This window comes from Scyliorhinus torazame, chromosome 25, assembly GCF_047496885.1.
Source record: "Scyliorhinus torazame isolate Kashiwa2021f chromosome 25, sScyTor2.1, whole genome shotgun sequence".
In the NCBI taxonomy this organism is placed as follows: domain Eukaryota; kingdom Metazoa; phylum Chordata; class Chondrichthyes; order Carcharhiniformes; family Scyliorhinidae; genus Scyliorhinus; species Scyliorhinus torazame.
This window is the reverse complement of record NC_092731.1, coordinates 9,241,732-9,256,690: the sequence shown is the minus strand read 5'-3', so window position 1 is coordinate 9,256,690 and position 14,959 is coordinate 9,241,732. Positions and strand designations below refer to the sequence as shown.

At 44.3% G+C, this 14,959-nt stretch overlaps 1 protein-coding gene and 1 long non-coding RNA gene across 4 annotated transcripts in view; one reads left to right on the top strand and one right to left on the bottom strand.

Moving 5' to 3' along the window:
* LOC140402296 (uncharacterized) overlaps nt 1–14,959 on the top strand; it is a 269,290-nt gene that overhangs the window by 163,151 nt on the left and 91,180 nt on the right. The gene's annotated exons all lie outside the window — the stretch shown is intronic.
* The window catches only part of LOC140402295 (cytochrome P450 2C38-like), a 102,045-nt gene that overhangs the window by 62,035 nt on the left and 25,051 nt on the right, over nt 1–14,959 (bottom strand). The window contains exon 2 of the mRNA XM_072489965.1: nt 3,285–3,447. Within this exon, the coding sequence (XP_072346066.1) occupies nt 3,285–3,447 (163 nt within the window). The remainder of the gene's footprint in view (nt 1–3,284; nt 3,448–14,959) is intronic.

Below are 14,959 nucleotides of genomic sequence, written 5' to 3'. Positions count from 1 at the left end.
GGGTTTCGGATAAAGGAATTCCATTCATACTGTTTGCAATTAGGGATGCACCTAATGAGTCAACCGAATTCAGTCCTTTTGAATTAATGTTTGGTCATGAGGTACGAGGACCACTTAAATTGAGTAAGAAAAAATTGGTGAGTGAGAAATCGTAACCTACATTATTGGATTACGTGTCAAATTTTAGGGAACGATTAAATAGAGCAGGTGATTCATTATTTGTTGCTTTCTTCTCTCTTCTTTTCTTTTACCATGATCTGTATCTCCCTTTCTCTTTTTGTTTTGCTCGGGGCTATTCTTTGTTTCTTTCTTCGCTCTCCTGTCCTTTTTCCCTGATCTGTATCTCCCTTTCTCTCTCTTGTTTTCTCATTTCATATTTAAGCTGCTTTAATTCTTTTTCATGTTCAAGTTGCTTGATTTGTAACTGAATTTTTGCCATTTCTAATGACTCAGACTATTGCTCAGGCAATTTTAAATGCTCAGCTCACACTGTAAGTACCTCTTTTCATATTCTGTCAGGTGTTAATGTTAACTGCAATGTTTTTGCCAAATCTAAAAACCTGTTTGTAGTCTCTGTTCATAAGATACTGTGTGTGACCGTCTCCACCCCCAAAAACGTCAGAGCCTCTGAAAGAGCCATTGTCCACAACACACTCCCTGCTTAAACTGGAATACCACACGATGAAAAGCAACCACAATATGCTCACCCCTCAGTGACGTTAAGTTCACAAAGCAAACCTAATAGATAGACTTGTATCCCGGATGAGCCCCCAATTTGTTACCAGCCAGGGTTTAGTGAACCTCAAAGTGTATCATGGAGTTCACCTGAACCATAACTGTGAATAGATTTTGGTTATGGGGAGCACAAGGACCCACTTTACAGGTGTGATGCAACAGAGTACTAAAGTATTTTTAAACAAAAAAACAATGCTAATTCTATGAATCCAATTAACATTTTTAAACACACCATGTAGTTGACAGCCCAAAGCGAAAGTAAAACAGGCAGACAGCCCAGCTCCACCTACACTCTGACATCACTGCAGTTATTTGATAAACACCCATTTCTTAAAGGTATATCCACTACAGCTATTTAATAAACACCCACTTCTTAAAGGTACTCTCACATGACAATCTGGGGATTGACATTGCATTCGTTACTGATTGTTTATTGTTCGGTGTAAATTTGGGAGAAAATGTGAAAAAGGAGGAAAATAAAAATATTTTCTTTATAAATACCTCCACTCTATCTGGTCAAACGCCTTCACGGCGTCCAGCGCCACTACTACCTCTGCCTCCGCCTATGCATTAACTCCATTCAGAACCCTCATAATGTTTGAAAAAAAACTGCCTCCCTCTGACAAACCTTGTCTGATCTTCCCTATCACCTTCTGGAGGAACTCCTCCAGGATCCTCGCTAACACTTTCGACAACACCTTTGCATCTACATTCAAGAGTGATATGGGCCTATGTGACCCACACTCTGTCAGATCCTTATCCTTCTTGAGCAACAAGGAGATCAATGCCTGCCTCAAAGTCTGTGGCAACACTCCCTTCCCTATTGCCTCCTCAAACATCCCCACCATCAGCGGCGCAAAGTTATCCCTAAATTTTTTGTAGTACTTCACCGGAAACCCATCCAGCCCTGCTAGCTTCCATACCACCTAGGAATTCCTGAATTCCTCGATCCTCTCCTGGTGGTTCGACCTATGCAACCTCTCATAGAACTCCTCAAAAACCCTATTAATCTCGTCCGGAGCCACCACCAACTTGCCTGTCCCATCCTGAACTGAACAATTTCCCTTGCCGCTGCCTCCCTCCGACATTGACCAGCCAGCATGCATCCTGGCTTCTCTCCATACTCGTAGTCCGCTCCCCTCGCCCGCTTCAATTGGCGCACTGCCTTCCTTGTGGATAGCTGGTCAAAACTCGCCTTCAACTCCTTCCTCTTTTCCAACAGTGCTGGATCAACATACTCTGCATACCTCCTGTCCACTTCCAATAGCTCATCTATTAACCTTTGCCGCTCCACCCTCTCCTCCTTATCCACCTTTGCCTGAAACAATATCACCTCCCTCCGCACCACTGTCTTCAAAGCTTCCCACACCACCACCTGCGAGACCTCACCCGGACAATTAAACCGCACATATTCCTCAATCACTTCATTCAAAGTAATTTTGCTGAGAATTTATTTTCTACAGTTGAGAATCACATCTGGATGAGAAGAAGCTGGGATTCCATTGGTTGGACCTCGGATGAGGAACAATATGACCAACAGCAGCCTGCTGTTGTCGGACATGAGCTGGACATTAGAGCGGGGATCAGGAACTACAGTCTGCCTTTCAGAGATCTGCAGCTGGAAGTGGAGGGGGTGCAATTCCCGTGAATCATTAGCCATGACATGGTGAACAAGAAGAGGCAGAGTTCCCTTGCTACGGCGGTACGTCAGGAGGCTCAGCTTATTATGTCGGGTAGTGGCAAACATTTGAATTTCCTCGGGCAAGCGCAGCTCCCTGGTGGTAATGTTAAAGTGATAACTGTTCTCAGTGTTTTTGCTCCAGAAAATCCCAGGGTCTCCCAATTGGCAGCTACTAATGCTTAAAGCTTTCCAGTGTCAGTTTGGTACAGTACTGGAATTCTGGCATCTGAGTTAGAAGATGTGGGTTCACGATCATCTGCCAAAACTACAGTATATATAACATAGGCTGACACTTTATTGCTGTTCCGAGGATCTCTTTTGCATGTGTCGTTTTACTCAGGCCGTTTCTTATTCCGGTAGATGTAAAGATCCATGACAATGATCAGCAAAGTACAGGGTAGCGCTCAGTGTTCCACCCAACTTTTATTCCTCAAAGAACACAAAAAACATATTACCTGTTCCTTTATCAGCTAACAATTCAGAAGGACTTTAATTCATAGGTTACGAAGAGCTTTGTGATGCCTTGAGGACAGAAAAAGTGTTTTAGAAATGCTAAAGAATTAGGATGATCACTGGAAGAATGAACAAGTTATTCTAAGAAATGCTTTTTTCACTGGGGGTTCGTACAACATGGAACATGTTATTATAAATGACTATTGTGATAGGGGAAAAGGCGGGGACATTGGATTGGACGAGGTAACTTCAGTGGAAGATCCGTAACCCGCATAAAGTCAGTGGACAAATGAATAAAATGAAAATGAGTGAATGAAAAGAAATGAAAATGAAATGGGCTCATTCTAAATTTTCAGTTATTAGGGTAGTAAAAGCAGCAATAATAATTCAAGTAGAGAATATGAAGTTTGCTCACCGAGGCCATTTGCCAATTTTCTGGAGACAGGCAAGACATATCTGCCGCTGAAGTCATGCCCTCGCTCGATCAACGCTTCTGCCACCGCCTCGTGGCCACACAGCACCACTGCAGGACAACTGCCCAACCAAATGGTGAATACGGGGCCGTATTGCTCACCCAGCTGAAGAGAAATAATAAATAAATAACAACTATTAATTGTATTTCATCGACTTCTAGCAAATAATCTCTTTCCATCCTGTTCCTAGCAATAAACTTAACTCATCGTCTTCCGTTGCACCTCAGATACAAGGTGCAGTGCTAGAGGACTGGAGAATTGCAAATGTTACACCCTTGTTCAAAAATGGAGATAAGGATAAGCCGAGCAACAACAGGCCAGTCAGTTTAAACTCAGTGGAGGGGAAGCGTTTAGAAATTAAAACTTGGGACATAATTAGCATAATTTGGGCAAATGCAGATGAATGAAGAAAAGGCAGAATTAATTTGTTATTGACAAATTGGGCGGGATTCTCCTGTACCCGGCGGAGTGGGGGGGTCCCGGTGGGACGGAGTGGCGTGAACCACCCAGAGTGGTTGGTGCCCAGCCGGTGGGATAGGGGCTTGGCGCCATGCCAACTGGCACCGAAGGGCCGGCGCGAGTCGGCGCAAGCGCGGGAGCGCCAGCGCATGCTGGCATCATCCCCGTGCATGCGCGGGAGGGTTCGTCTCCGCATCGGCCATCGCGGAAGACCACAGCGGCCAATGCGGAGAAATTGAGTGCCCCCACGGCACAGGCCCGCCCACGGATCGGTGGGCCAGGCCACCGTGAGGGCACCTCCCGGGGCCAGATCTCCCCGTGACCCCCCAGGAACCCCGGAGCCCGCCCGCGCGGCCATACCCCACCGGTAAGGGACCTACTTTAATTTACGCCGGCGGGACCGGCTACAGGCGTGCGGGACTTCGGCCAATCACGGGCCGAAGAATTTGGGCGGCTCCAGCCCGAGTCGCACCGGACCCCGTCATTCACCGGGGCGGGCGGTGCGACTCACGCCGGGCCGGTTTTTGGGGGGCTGGAGAATTGGGAGGACGGCGGGGGCGGGATTCACGCCCACCCCCGGCGATTCTCCCACCCGGTGGGGGGTCGGAGAATCCCGCCCATTGTGTTGAACTAACATTCCTGTTTCTTGACGAGGTAACAGAATGTGGATGAGGGTAATGTAGTTGATGTGCTGCACATGGACTTCCAAAAAACATCTGATAAAGTGCCATGCAACAAGCTTCAGAGCAAAACTGGAGCTTGAAATTGGCTGAGTGACATGAAAGAGAGAATAGTGATGAACAGTTGTCTATCAGACTGGAGGAAGGATTAAAGTGGAGATCCCCAGGAGTTGTGTTTGTGCCCCTGCTCTTTCGGACATACATAAATGACCGAGACCTTGGTGCACAGCGCACAACTTCTAATTGTGCAGACAAACGAAACTTGGAATTATTAGGAACTGTGAGAAGGATAATGTAGAAGTTCAAAAATAACAGACAAGTTGGTGCAAAAGGCAAGCAAGTGGCAAAAGAAATTTAATGCAGAGAAGTGTTAAGTGATCCATTTAGCAAGGAAGAATGTAGAGAGATAATATAAAACCAAAGGTACAATTCTACAGGAGATGGAGCAGATGGACCTGCATATATATGTGTACAAATCATTGAAGATGGCGGGAATGTATACAATCCCTGTAGTGCAGACGGAGACCATTCAGCCCATTGAAATATCCCTCTGAAAGAACACTCTACCCAGGCCCACTCCTCCGCTCAATTCCTGCCACCCCATCTAAACTGCACACATTTGTGAGTGTCGGAGGACACCAGAGGATGCAGAAAAAACTCACACAACACGGGAAGAACAGTACAAACTCCAGACAGAGAGTGACCCAGGCCGGAATCGAACCTTGGTCCATGACGCTGTGAGGGAACAGTGCTAATCACTGTGCCACCCAGGTTGAGAACATGGTTAATAAAGTATGCGGCATCTTGGGCTTTATTAATAATGGTACAGAATGCAAAAACATGGAAGCTATGGTAACCTATGTATACAACATTGGTTCAGCCTGAACTGGAGTATTGCGCGTAGTTCTGGGCACCACATTTTAGGAAGGAGGTGAAAGCGATAGAGATATACGAGAATGGTTCTAGGGATGAGTAATTTCAGTTATGTGGATAGATTGGAGAAGCTGGGGATGAGTGTAGAGAGCCAACACATGCACATGGACAGAATGATCTTCAAGTCACAAAGGGGAGAGCAAAAATGCATCTCACCCTGACAGATTATTTTCTAGTGTTTAATTTTCCTGGAAGTGGACTTCCGGTGGCAGCCATGGAGGAGTAGGTCGGACATTCGATCGCTCCCGCCTGAATCAGACTTTCGGATCTTTTTTCCTGGATTTTTGTGGACTTTATGAAATAAATCGGTGGAGTTAGCATCAGTAAGGAGGATTTACCCCCCGGTGTATGGATAGCTGGACCAGAAGTGGCCGTGTGAAACGAATCAGTCCCGATAGAGGGAAGCGAGGGGAGCTGGCAGTGCGGCGAAGCATGGCAGACGTCAAGGACCAGGGAGCGGCGGCTCACTGGCCGAAGGAGCAGCAGATGGAGTTTTTCAAGAGTTGCTTTGCTGAGCTAAAAAGAGAATGCTTGACCAGATGAAAGCATCGATCGACCAAATGGTCGCGACTCAGGCAGCCCAGGGGAAAGCGATCCAGGAGATCGAATTAAAACTCCAACCAAGAGGACGAGATAACTGTGCTGCAGCATAAGGTGGAGGTGCTAGAGGACCGCCACAAGCAGGTGCAGGAGAAGCTGGGAGGAGCTGGAGAACAGAACCAGGAGGCAGAATTTAAGAATCGTTGGCCTTCCCGAAGGTATTGAGGGATCAGATGCGGGAGCGTATGTGGTGAGTATGCTGGAGTCGTTGATGGGAGCGGGGGCTTTCCCTCGACCCCTGGAGCCGGATGGAGCCCACAGAGCCCTCGCAAGGAAACCCAAGGCGAAAGACCCATCAAGGGATATGGTGATCCGTTTCCACCGATTTTCAGACACGGAGCGCGTCCTGCGATGGGCCAAGAAGGAACGGAGCAGCAAGTGGGAGAATAATGAGGTGCGCATCATTCAGAACCTGGGTGCGGAGACGTGCGGGGTTCAACCGGGCAAAGGCGACCCTCTTTAAGAAGGGGGTGAAGTTTGGGGTGTTATACCCAGCGAGACTGTGGGTAACGCACGAAGACCGACACTATTATTTCGAGTCGCCAGATGATGATTGGACATTTATTAAAGCGAAGAAATTGGACTCGAGTTCAGAGACACTTAATGCTTTGAAGATGGGTGGAGGCGGCGGTTTGTACTTGTGTTCTGTTTTAAATAAGATTGTGGTTAGTCATGGGCGAGAGAACGGGTTGGGGGGATGGCTGGAGGGCGCTTTGTTAAGAAGGTGGTTGATATGAGGGGGGGGCCCTGAAGCGAGTACTACCCTTCGGGGACTGGGTTCTGTTTTAAGTGAGTGTGTCTGTTTGGCTTTATGGTTATGCTAATGGCTTTTGGAGAGCTGTTATTTACTTACTGGGGAAAGTGTAAATAGGTTTTTTTCTATGTGGGGAGAGGGGCCCGAACAACAGGGCGATAGGCTGACCGGCACCAGGGGCGGGGGCTATCAGGGTCAGCATGGATCAGCTGACTCTTGGGAGCATGGTGGGGGGTGACTTAGTGTTGAGTTGGTGTTTGATTTGGGAGATTAGGTTTTTGGTGTTGGGGGGGGGGGGGGGGGGGGTTGGCTGCTCTGCGGGCAAGAGATAAATTTTCTTCAGGGAATAAAAGGAGGGTCGGGGGCGGCTGCTGCTTGAGGGGGTGCCCGGGGAAGCGGGGGGGGGCACGGGCTCGGGGCTGGCCAAGAAAGAGTGATGGCTAGTCGGCATGGGGGGGCGGGGGGTGGTAGCCCCCCAATCATGCTGATTACTTGGAACGTGAGAGGTCTGAATGGGCCAGTGAAGAGAGCACGCGTGTTCGCGCATTTAAAGGGACTAGAGGCAGACGTGGCAATGCTCCAGGAGACACATCTGAAGGTCACTGACCAGATGAAATTAAGGAAGGGTTGGGTGGGTCAGGTGTTCCACTCAGAGCTGGACTCGAAGACCAGGGCGGTAGCAATTCTGATCAACAAGCGAGTGGCATTTGAGGCTGGGAGAATAGTGGCTGATAAAGGGGATAGGTATATCATGGTGAGTGGGATGCTGGAGGGGGTCCGAGTGGTGCTCGTGAATGTCTACGCCCTGAACTGGGACGATGTGGATTTTGTGAGGCATGTGTTAGGCAAAATCCCAGACCTGGAGTCACACAACTTGGTCATGGGAAGGGACTTTAATACGGTCATTGAACCTGAATTGGATCGCTCAAAATCCAGGACGGGGTAGAGGCCGGCGGCGGCAAGGGAGCTGAAGGGCTTTATGGAACAGATGCGGGGGAGTAGACCCCTGGAGGTTTACAAGGAGCTTTCCTTCTTCTCCCACGTCCACAAAGTTTATTCCCGTATTAATTTTTTTGTCCTGGGCAGGGCGTTGATCCCAAAGGTGATGGGGACGGAATACTTGCCGATTACAGTTTCGGATCATTCCCCGCACTGGGTAGATTTGCGGCTTATTCATAGATTATTCATAGAATTTACAGTGCAGAAGGAGGCCATTCGGCCCATCGAGTCTGCACCGGCTCTTGGAAAGAGCACCCTACCCAAGGTCAACACCTCCACCCTATCCCCAGAACCCAGTAACCCCACCCAGCCCTAAGGGCAATTTTGGACACTAAGGGCAATTTATCATGGCCAATCCACCTAACCTGCACATCTTTGGACTGTGGGAAGAAACCGGAGCACCCGGAGGAAACCCACGCACACACAGGGAGGATGTGCAGACTCCCCACAGACAGTGACCCAAGCTGGAATCGGGCTTGGGGATGAGAGAGGGCCGCATCCGCTGTGGAGACTGGACATGGGGTTGTTAGCGGACGAGGTGGTTTGCGGGCGAGTGAATAAGAGTATCCAGAACTATTTGGAAACAAACGACACGGGAGAGGTTTCGGCAGCGACGGTCTGGGAAGCTCTGAAGGCAGTTATTAGAGGGGAACTTATATCGATCGGGTCCCATAGAAAAAAGAGGGAAAGGGCGAAGAGGGAGAGATGGTAGAGGAGTTACTCTGGGTGGATAGGAAATATGCGGAGGCCCCATACGCGGGACTCCTGAGGGAGCGGCGCAAACTTCAGGGGGAGTTTGAATTGTTGACCACAGGGAAAGCGGTAGAACAGTTGAGGAAGGCTAGAGGTGTGGTGTATGAATATGGGGAGAAGGAGAGCAGGATGCTGGCGCACCAGCTTAGGAAGAGAGAGGCAGCCAGGGAGATTGTGGGAGTAAAGAATAAGGAGGGCAACTTGGTCTCAGACCCAGAGGGGGTGAATGAAGTTTTTAAGGAATTATACAGCAAACTATGAGTCGGAACCCCCAGCAGGTGCGGAAGGGATGAGGCAATTTCTGGACCAGTTGAAGTTACTGAGGGTGGAGGAGGGTCTGGTGGAGGGCTGGTGGCATCGATCGAGATAGAAGAAATTGTTAAGGGGCTGGAGGGCATGCTGTCCGGCAAAGGTCCGGGGCCGGATGGCTTCCCAGTGGAATTTTTAAAAAGATTTTCAGAGATGTTGAGCCCACTATTAATGAGGACCTTTAATGAGGCGAGAGAGAAGGGAATCCTCCCCCCTACAATGTCACAGGCCTCGATCTCACTCATTCTGCAACGGGAGAAGGACCCTGAACAGGCCAATCTCGTTGCTAAATGTGGATGCCAAGCCATTGACTAAGATCTTGGCCACGAAGATAGAGGATTATGTCCCAGGGGATGATAGGGGAATGAAAGATTCCTAATATTGGACTGCGCCAAGTTGAAGGAATTTATAGTATTCCTACTATTCGGTTACCAGCAGCACTTTGCGATTACTGGAACTCAGTAGAAATTTAAGTTGAAACTTCTCAGGTGCCAATAGGAATTGTTTTATTTGTCTTCTATTGATTACGATTTGAAAGTCATTTAAAAGGCAATTTGTAGACAATTTGAAGCTTTCAGAGAATCTAAGACATTATCTTCTTGCTTAGGTAGACAGCTCGACAATAACTTTTAAAAGTCAAAGTCTGAAAATGAAATATGAAAAAGAGAGAGAGAGAGCTAATCTTCAGCTTCAAACCAACAGAACAAAAACTAATCTAAAACTATACTCCAAACTAAACTAAAACACCAAAAACACACACACAAAACACTCACAAAAACACACAGAAAACACACCGCAACACACAACACTAAAATGGTGGCCAAATACCTCTTCAGTTATACCCTTTCATATCTGTCTTAAGGCATCTAATCACACCCCAATATAATCCTAATTGATTTAGGTGAGACTCAAACACATTTGATTTGACGGCAGGCCGTCCATCTTCAATGTGCAACATTAGTTTTAATTGTGTCATGTCTGAATACTTGTGCATGTTATGGAATGCGACATTCTGCTTAATCTTTACCAGCAAAAACTGGTCTTCTGCTGACTTAGCTGTTATCTGCATTGTGAACAATGGTGCGTTCATGGTGCTATGATGCCTGCTTCGTCCTTGATCTGATTACTGGTACAGCTCATTTCTTAATTTATTAGAACAATAGCTTTTTCATTTTGCTTCGTGAAAATATTGTTTTTATCTCCAATTAGTTTATGCATGTGTCAGGCTTTTTGTGCCTCTGTTGAAGCTATGTGTTTTGTCATGACCTAAGGTTATGGGTGAATTTTAAATGGGTATTCAAAACTGGGGCTTAATATTTATGCTGAAACAGCTATCTTTTACCTATACTAGTTGTATTAGAAATACCTGGCTTCTACAGTCAGCCCTTTGATAAATCGAAAGATTAAGTGAGATATATAAGAATAAGATAAAAGACATCATTAATGCGATAGGATAGGTAAAAACGCAAAGAATAACTCATTCATATTGTCACTGCAGTTGAAAACAATAGAATGGACACTTAGCATTGCAACAGGCATTTCAAAATAATTATTATAATTAATAAATTAATCAAATTTGATCCTACTGATTCAGTATTAATAAATTCTACAATATGTTAATATAGTCAAATAGTTGATTGATCAGTAACATTTCAATAATAGTATTTCAGCTCAAATTCATCAATTGGGGGAGCAGTTGGGTTAGTTTGAAACATTCCGATAGTTGGTCCCCTGTGTTTAGCGAATAGTTTTTTGATGCACTTAGCACATTGGTATGTTATGTAAATGATGAATACAGCTACACAGGAGAATAGGATTATCCTTATTGTGGACATTCCAGTGTGTCCAAGCCACTCGCAAATTTTATCCCAGAGAGAGATAAATTGGGGTGGATCAAGTTTTTTGATTTCTTTTTGGATATGTAATGCCAAATCTTTAACTTCTTTAGAGTTATCGGGAATGAAAGTGCAACACTCTGCACCAATCAGGGCGCAGGTGCCACCTTTTTCAGCTAGCACATAGTCAAGTGCCATTCGATTTTGTAATACTACGGTTAACATTTTACAGATCTTAACATTGATATACTGATTGAAAATTGATATCATGATTACATAATTCAGCAATAAACAATTAATAATAACTTCATGTATACAAATAAAATGATTATACAATAAAAATGTTGAACATATGATCTAGTAATAAATGGTAAAATGATTATCAAAATTGATTATGTAATTTATTAATAAATTATTAATAATAATTCACGAATAAATGAATAACAATGAAACTTTGTATTGGATGTGAATTGTCAAGTCTTTGACATCTTCTGGATTATACACAAAAGCTTGTTGAAAGGGTTAATTTTCTTGCAGAGACAAAAAGGGGCGTATAGCTTGGAATGATGCCATTCGCATCTCTAAACGTTTTTTATATTTGTCACTCAAATGGACTGGGAGTAAAAGGTGGATTGCTGCCAAATTCCCGTTATCAAATGCCTTCGAACGATCTGTTCTTTTGGAATATAGATTTGCTTTTACTCAGAGTTACTTTTCTGAAGTTTTAATTTCCAAGCTAATTCTAAACATTTATTTTAAAGTATCAAACACAATAACTTATTGAATATATAACTGAACCAATCTTGCGCTGTATCTTGGTTTTCTGTAGATGAATTTGTCGATTCTGTTAAAGGAAACACAGCTAACAATATATGTTAATTACTTTAAATTAATAAAGCAACATTCAGAATAGTGACAGTTTTCTTAAGTTGACAGTTCTTGGCAACTTTTTAGCGATACATTGAGGTTTCTTTAGCTGCTTTGATGGCAGCCGTTCTGTTCTGAGTAAGTTCCCTTTTTCCTTTGGAAATTTTCTGTCCCAAGTAAACATCTTCTTTCTGGGCAATTTGTGCTTTGGCAAAGCTAGCTTTGTGACTATTAGCACTGAGGTGGTTCAAGACCACCCGTAAGTCTTTGTCATGATCATTTTTATTGATGGAGGTTATCAGAACATCATCTTCATGGATAATGGTGGAAGGCCGAACAGGCAGTTGCCTGAGATGATTCTGTAGAGTCATGTGGTAAACAGTTGGGCTATTGTGATACTGTTGCTGATTAACTGTAAAAGCAAACCATGGTTGTAGTTGCTTAGCCAGTGGGACTGACCAGAAGCCGTACTGGGTGTGTCTTGTTGGTACGCGTTACATGGTTGACCACGAGGTGGAAATGTATTGTAGTGAACATTGTCTACTTCATTATCATCTCTCGAATCCATCCGTTGTTTATGACAGCATTTTGCCATCCAGTGTCCTACTCCACCACAGAAAAGACATTGTGGTATTTTCCTACATGATTTTAATGGCGCAAGGGTACATGTTTGCCCTGGCGCTGGTGGTGAAATTGTAGTTTCTGCTGATATTCCTGCAGGTGCTGCAACAGCCGCCGCTGGAGCAGCAGGTAACATGGGCTGGATTTGAGCAATAGGCTGCATTTGAGCAGCTGCAGTGTTAAAACGTGCCTGATTGTGCAAACCACGATCGATCTGAATGCATCGGTCAACTATGTCTCGGTATGTGCCAGCTGTGGCCCAAGCTGGTAAAACCAAATACAAGGCAGCAGAAACTTCAGGTTTAACACCGGCTATAAAAGCCGTTTTTAATGGACTTAAAGTGCTTGCATCCCATGTGTCATTTTCCTGGTCGAGTGTCATCCCTGAATATTCCATCCAAGTATGTAAAAATCTTTCCTCAAAATCCTGAATATCTTCAATATTTTTTTGAATGCAAGATGTGATCTTAGACCAATTGGTCCTCGGGGGGCGAAATTTTAAAAGCCAATTCTTGACTGCTAGCCAACCAGCTTCTAAATTTTGCAAATCGTCTCCAAGGGCAACTTCTACTTCATTTCTAAGGGTTGAAATTACACGAGTACCTAGCATGATAGTCAGAATTTGTACTCCATCAAATGGGTGGAGACTGTAAATGGCTTGTAATCTGTGAATTCCATCCCATGAGGTCATACCACCTTTTTTAGGGTGTGGAAGACCTTTGGCCCATTCGTCAATTTTTGAAGGGTCTGTTGGTTCATGAATCCATTGGTGGTCAAATATGTTTCTAGTGATAGTTTCACCGTCTTCTTCTATTTTTTTGCTTCCAACTCTAACCCGTTTGCATTTTAAAGGGGCTAGTCAAATTAATTTAGTATTTTGCATTGTAGGAACACTATCTTCGTCTGATTCATCTGACAAAGGAACTGATTTATTCTTGACACTTGATCTTGGCTGTGCAATTGCCGATTGTGCCACTAGGTGGGATGCTTGGGCTGCTTTCTGAGTTTGTGCTGTTTGTTCAAATTTCTGCACAGAAAGACTATGTGTCAAAAATTTGCAGAGTTCAGTGACGTTGTTTATATCTCTTTCTAAAACACATCTTTCTTCGATTAACTTGCAATTTCAAGTTCAATTCGCTCAGTTTTTAATTGCAACTGATGGTATTTTGACTCCACTTCAAAACTTGATTTTGGAATTCTGCTATTTGAAAAGATAACTGCTGGAGTTCAGAGGTTTTCTTTTGCAATTCTGTTTTAATTTCATCATAATGTTCAAGTTTGGATTTTGCACCTCGCAATTCTGTTTTAATTTCATCATAATGCTCAAGTTTGGATTTTGCATCTTGCAATTCTTCAACAACTGCAATTAGTTGGTCTTTAGTGAACCTATACTCATCATCACTTCGCTCAGTATTTAATTGCAACTGTTGGTATTTTGCCTCCACTTCAAAAACTTGTTTTTGGAATTCTGACTCCACTTTAAAAACCTGAATTTGGAATTCTGCTATTTGAAAAGATAACTGCTGGAGTTCAGAGGTTTTATTTTGCAAATCTGTTTTAATTTCATCATAATGCTCAAGTTTGGATTTTGCATCTCGCAATTCTTCAACAACTGCAATTAGTTGGTCTTTAGTGGACCTATACTCATTATCACTTTTAATTTTAATAATGATCTCTTGCTGACTGCGTATCTGTCCCATAATTACCAGGGACCATTTTACACGTTCTGCACTGTGTAATCGTGTGCATTTTCCCCATGCTCTTTTGAGGACCACTGTCCTCTGGGGATATCATACTTTGATTCAATTTTTTTTTGAGGTTTCACATAGGTCAAATTGTCTACGAATGAAAGATCTAAAATACCCCAACAAATCTTCAACAGAAACATCTGGTATTCCAGCACCCCCCCCCCCCCCCTTGGATGTAGTGGGGAGTAATTTTCTTCCTGCTAAAGACTCTGAATCTACACTTTGATTTGGATCAGCCATAGATTTTCCTTGATCGCTGATTGCCGTGGCTAATCTTTCAGCCACGCCTATGTTAGTCTCAACGACTGGCACCTGATTGATTTAACACAGTCGATAAAAATGTTCTTTACAGGGGCCGAAGCACTGATTGATGTGGCTTTAAGACTTTTAATGGGTGGAAAAGATATTTCTTACCCTAGTCTAGCCGTGGGTTCTGGCTGTCTTCCGGGCCTCCTCCGATTATCTCCGAAGTTTCCGGGCCTCCTCCGATTACCTCCGAAGCTTCCCGAAGGTTCCGGGCCTCCTCCGATTATCTCCGAAGCTTCCCGAAGGTTCCGGGCCTCCTCCGATTATCTCCGAAGCTTTCCTTCGTCGCCTTGGCCTCCTCCGAAGGTCGTATCAGTACTCCCCCTGCTGCCGACTACGCCAAGTTGAAAGATTCCTAATATTGGACTGCGCCAAGTTGAAGGAATTTATAGTATTCCTACTATTCGGTTACCAGCAGCACTTTGCGATTACTGGAACTCAGTAGAAATTTAAGTTAAAACTTCTCAGGTGCCAATAGGAATTGTTTTATTTGTCTTCTATTGATACGATTTGAAAGTCATTTAAAAGGCAATTCGTAGACAATTTGAAGCTTTCAGAGAATCTAAGACATTATCTTCTTGCTTAGGTAGATAGCTCGACAATAACTTTTAAAAGTCAAAGTCTGAAAATGAAATATGAAAAAGAGAGAGAGAGAGCTAATCTTCAGCTTCAAACCAACAAAACAAAAACTAATCTAAAACTATACTCCAAACTAAACTAAAACACCAAAAACACACACACAAAACACTCACA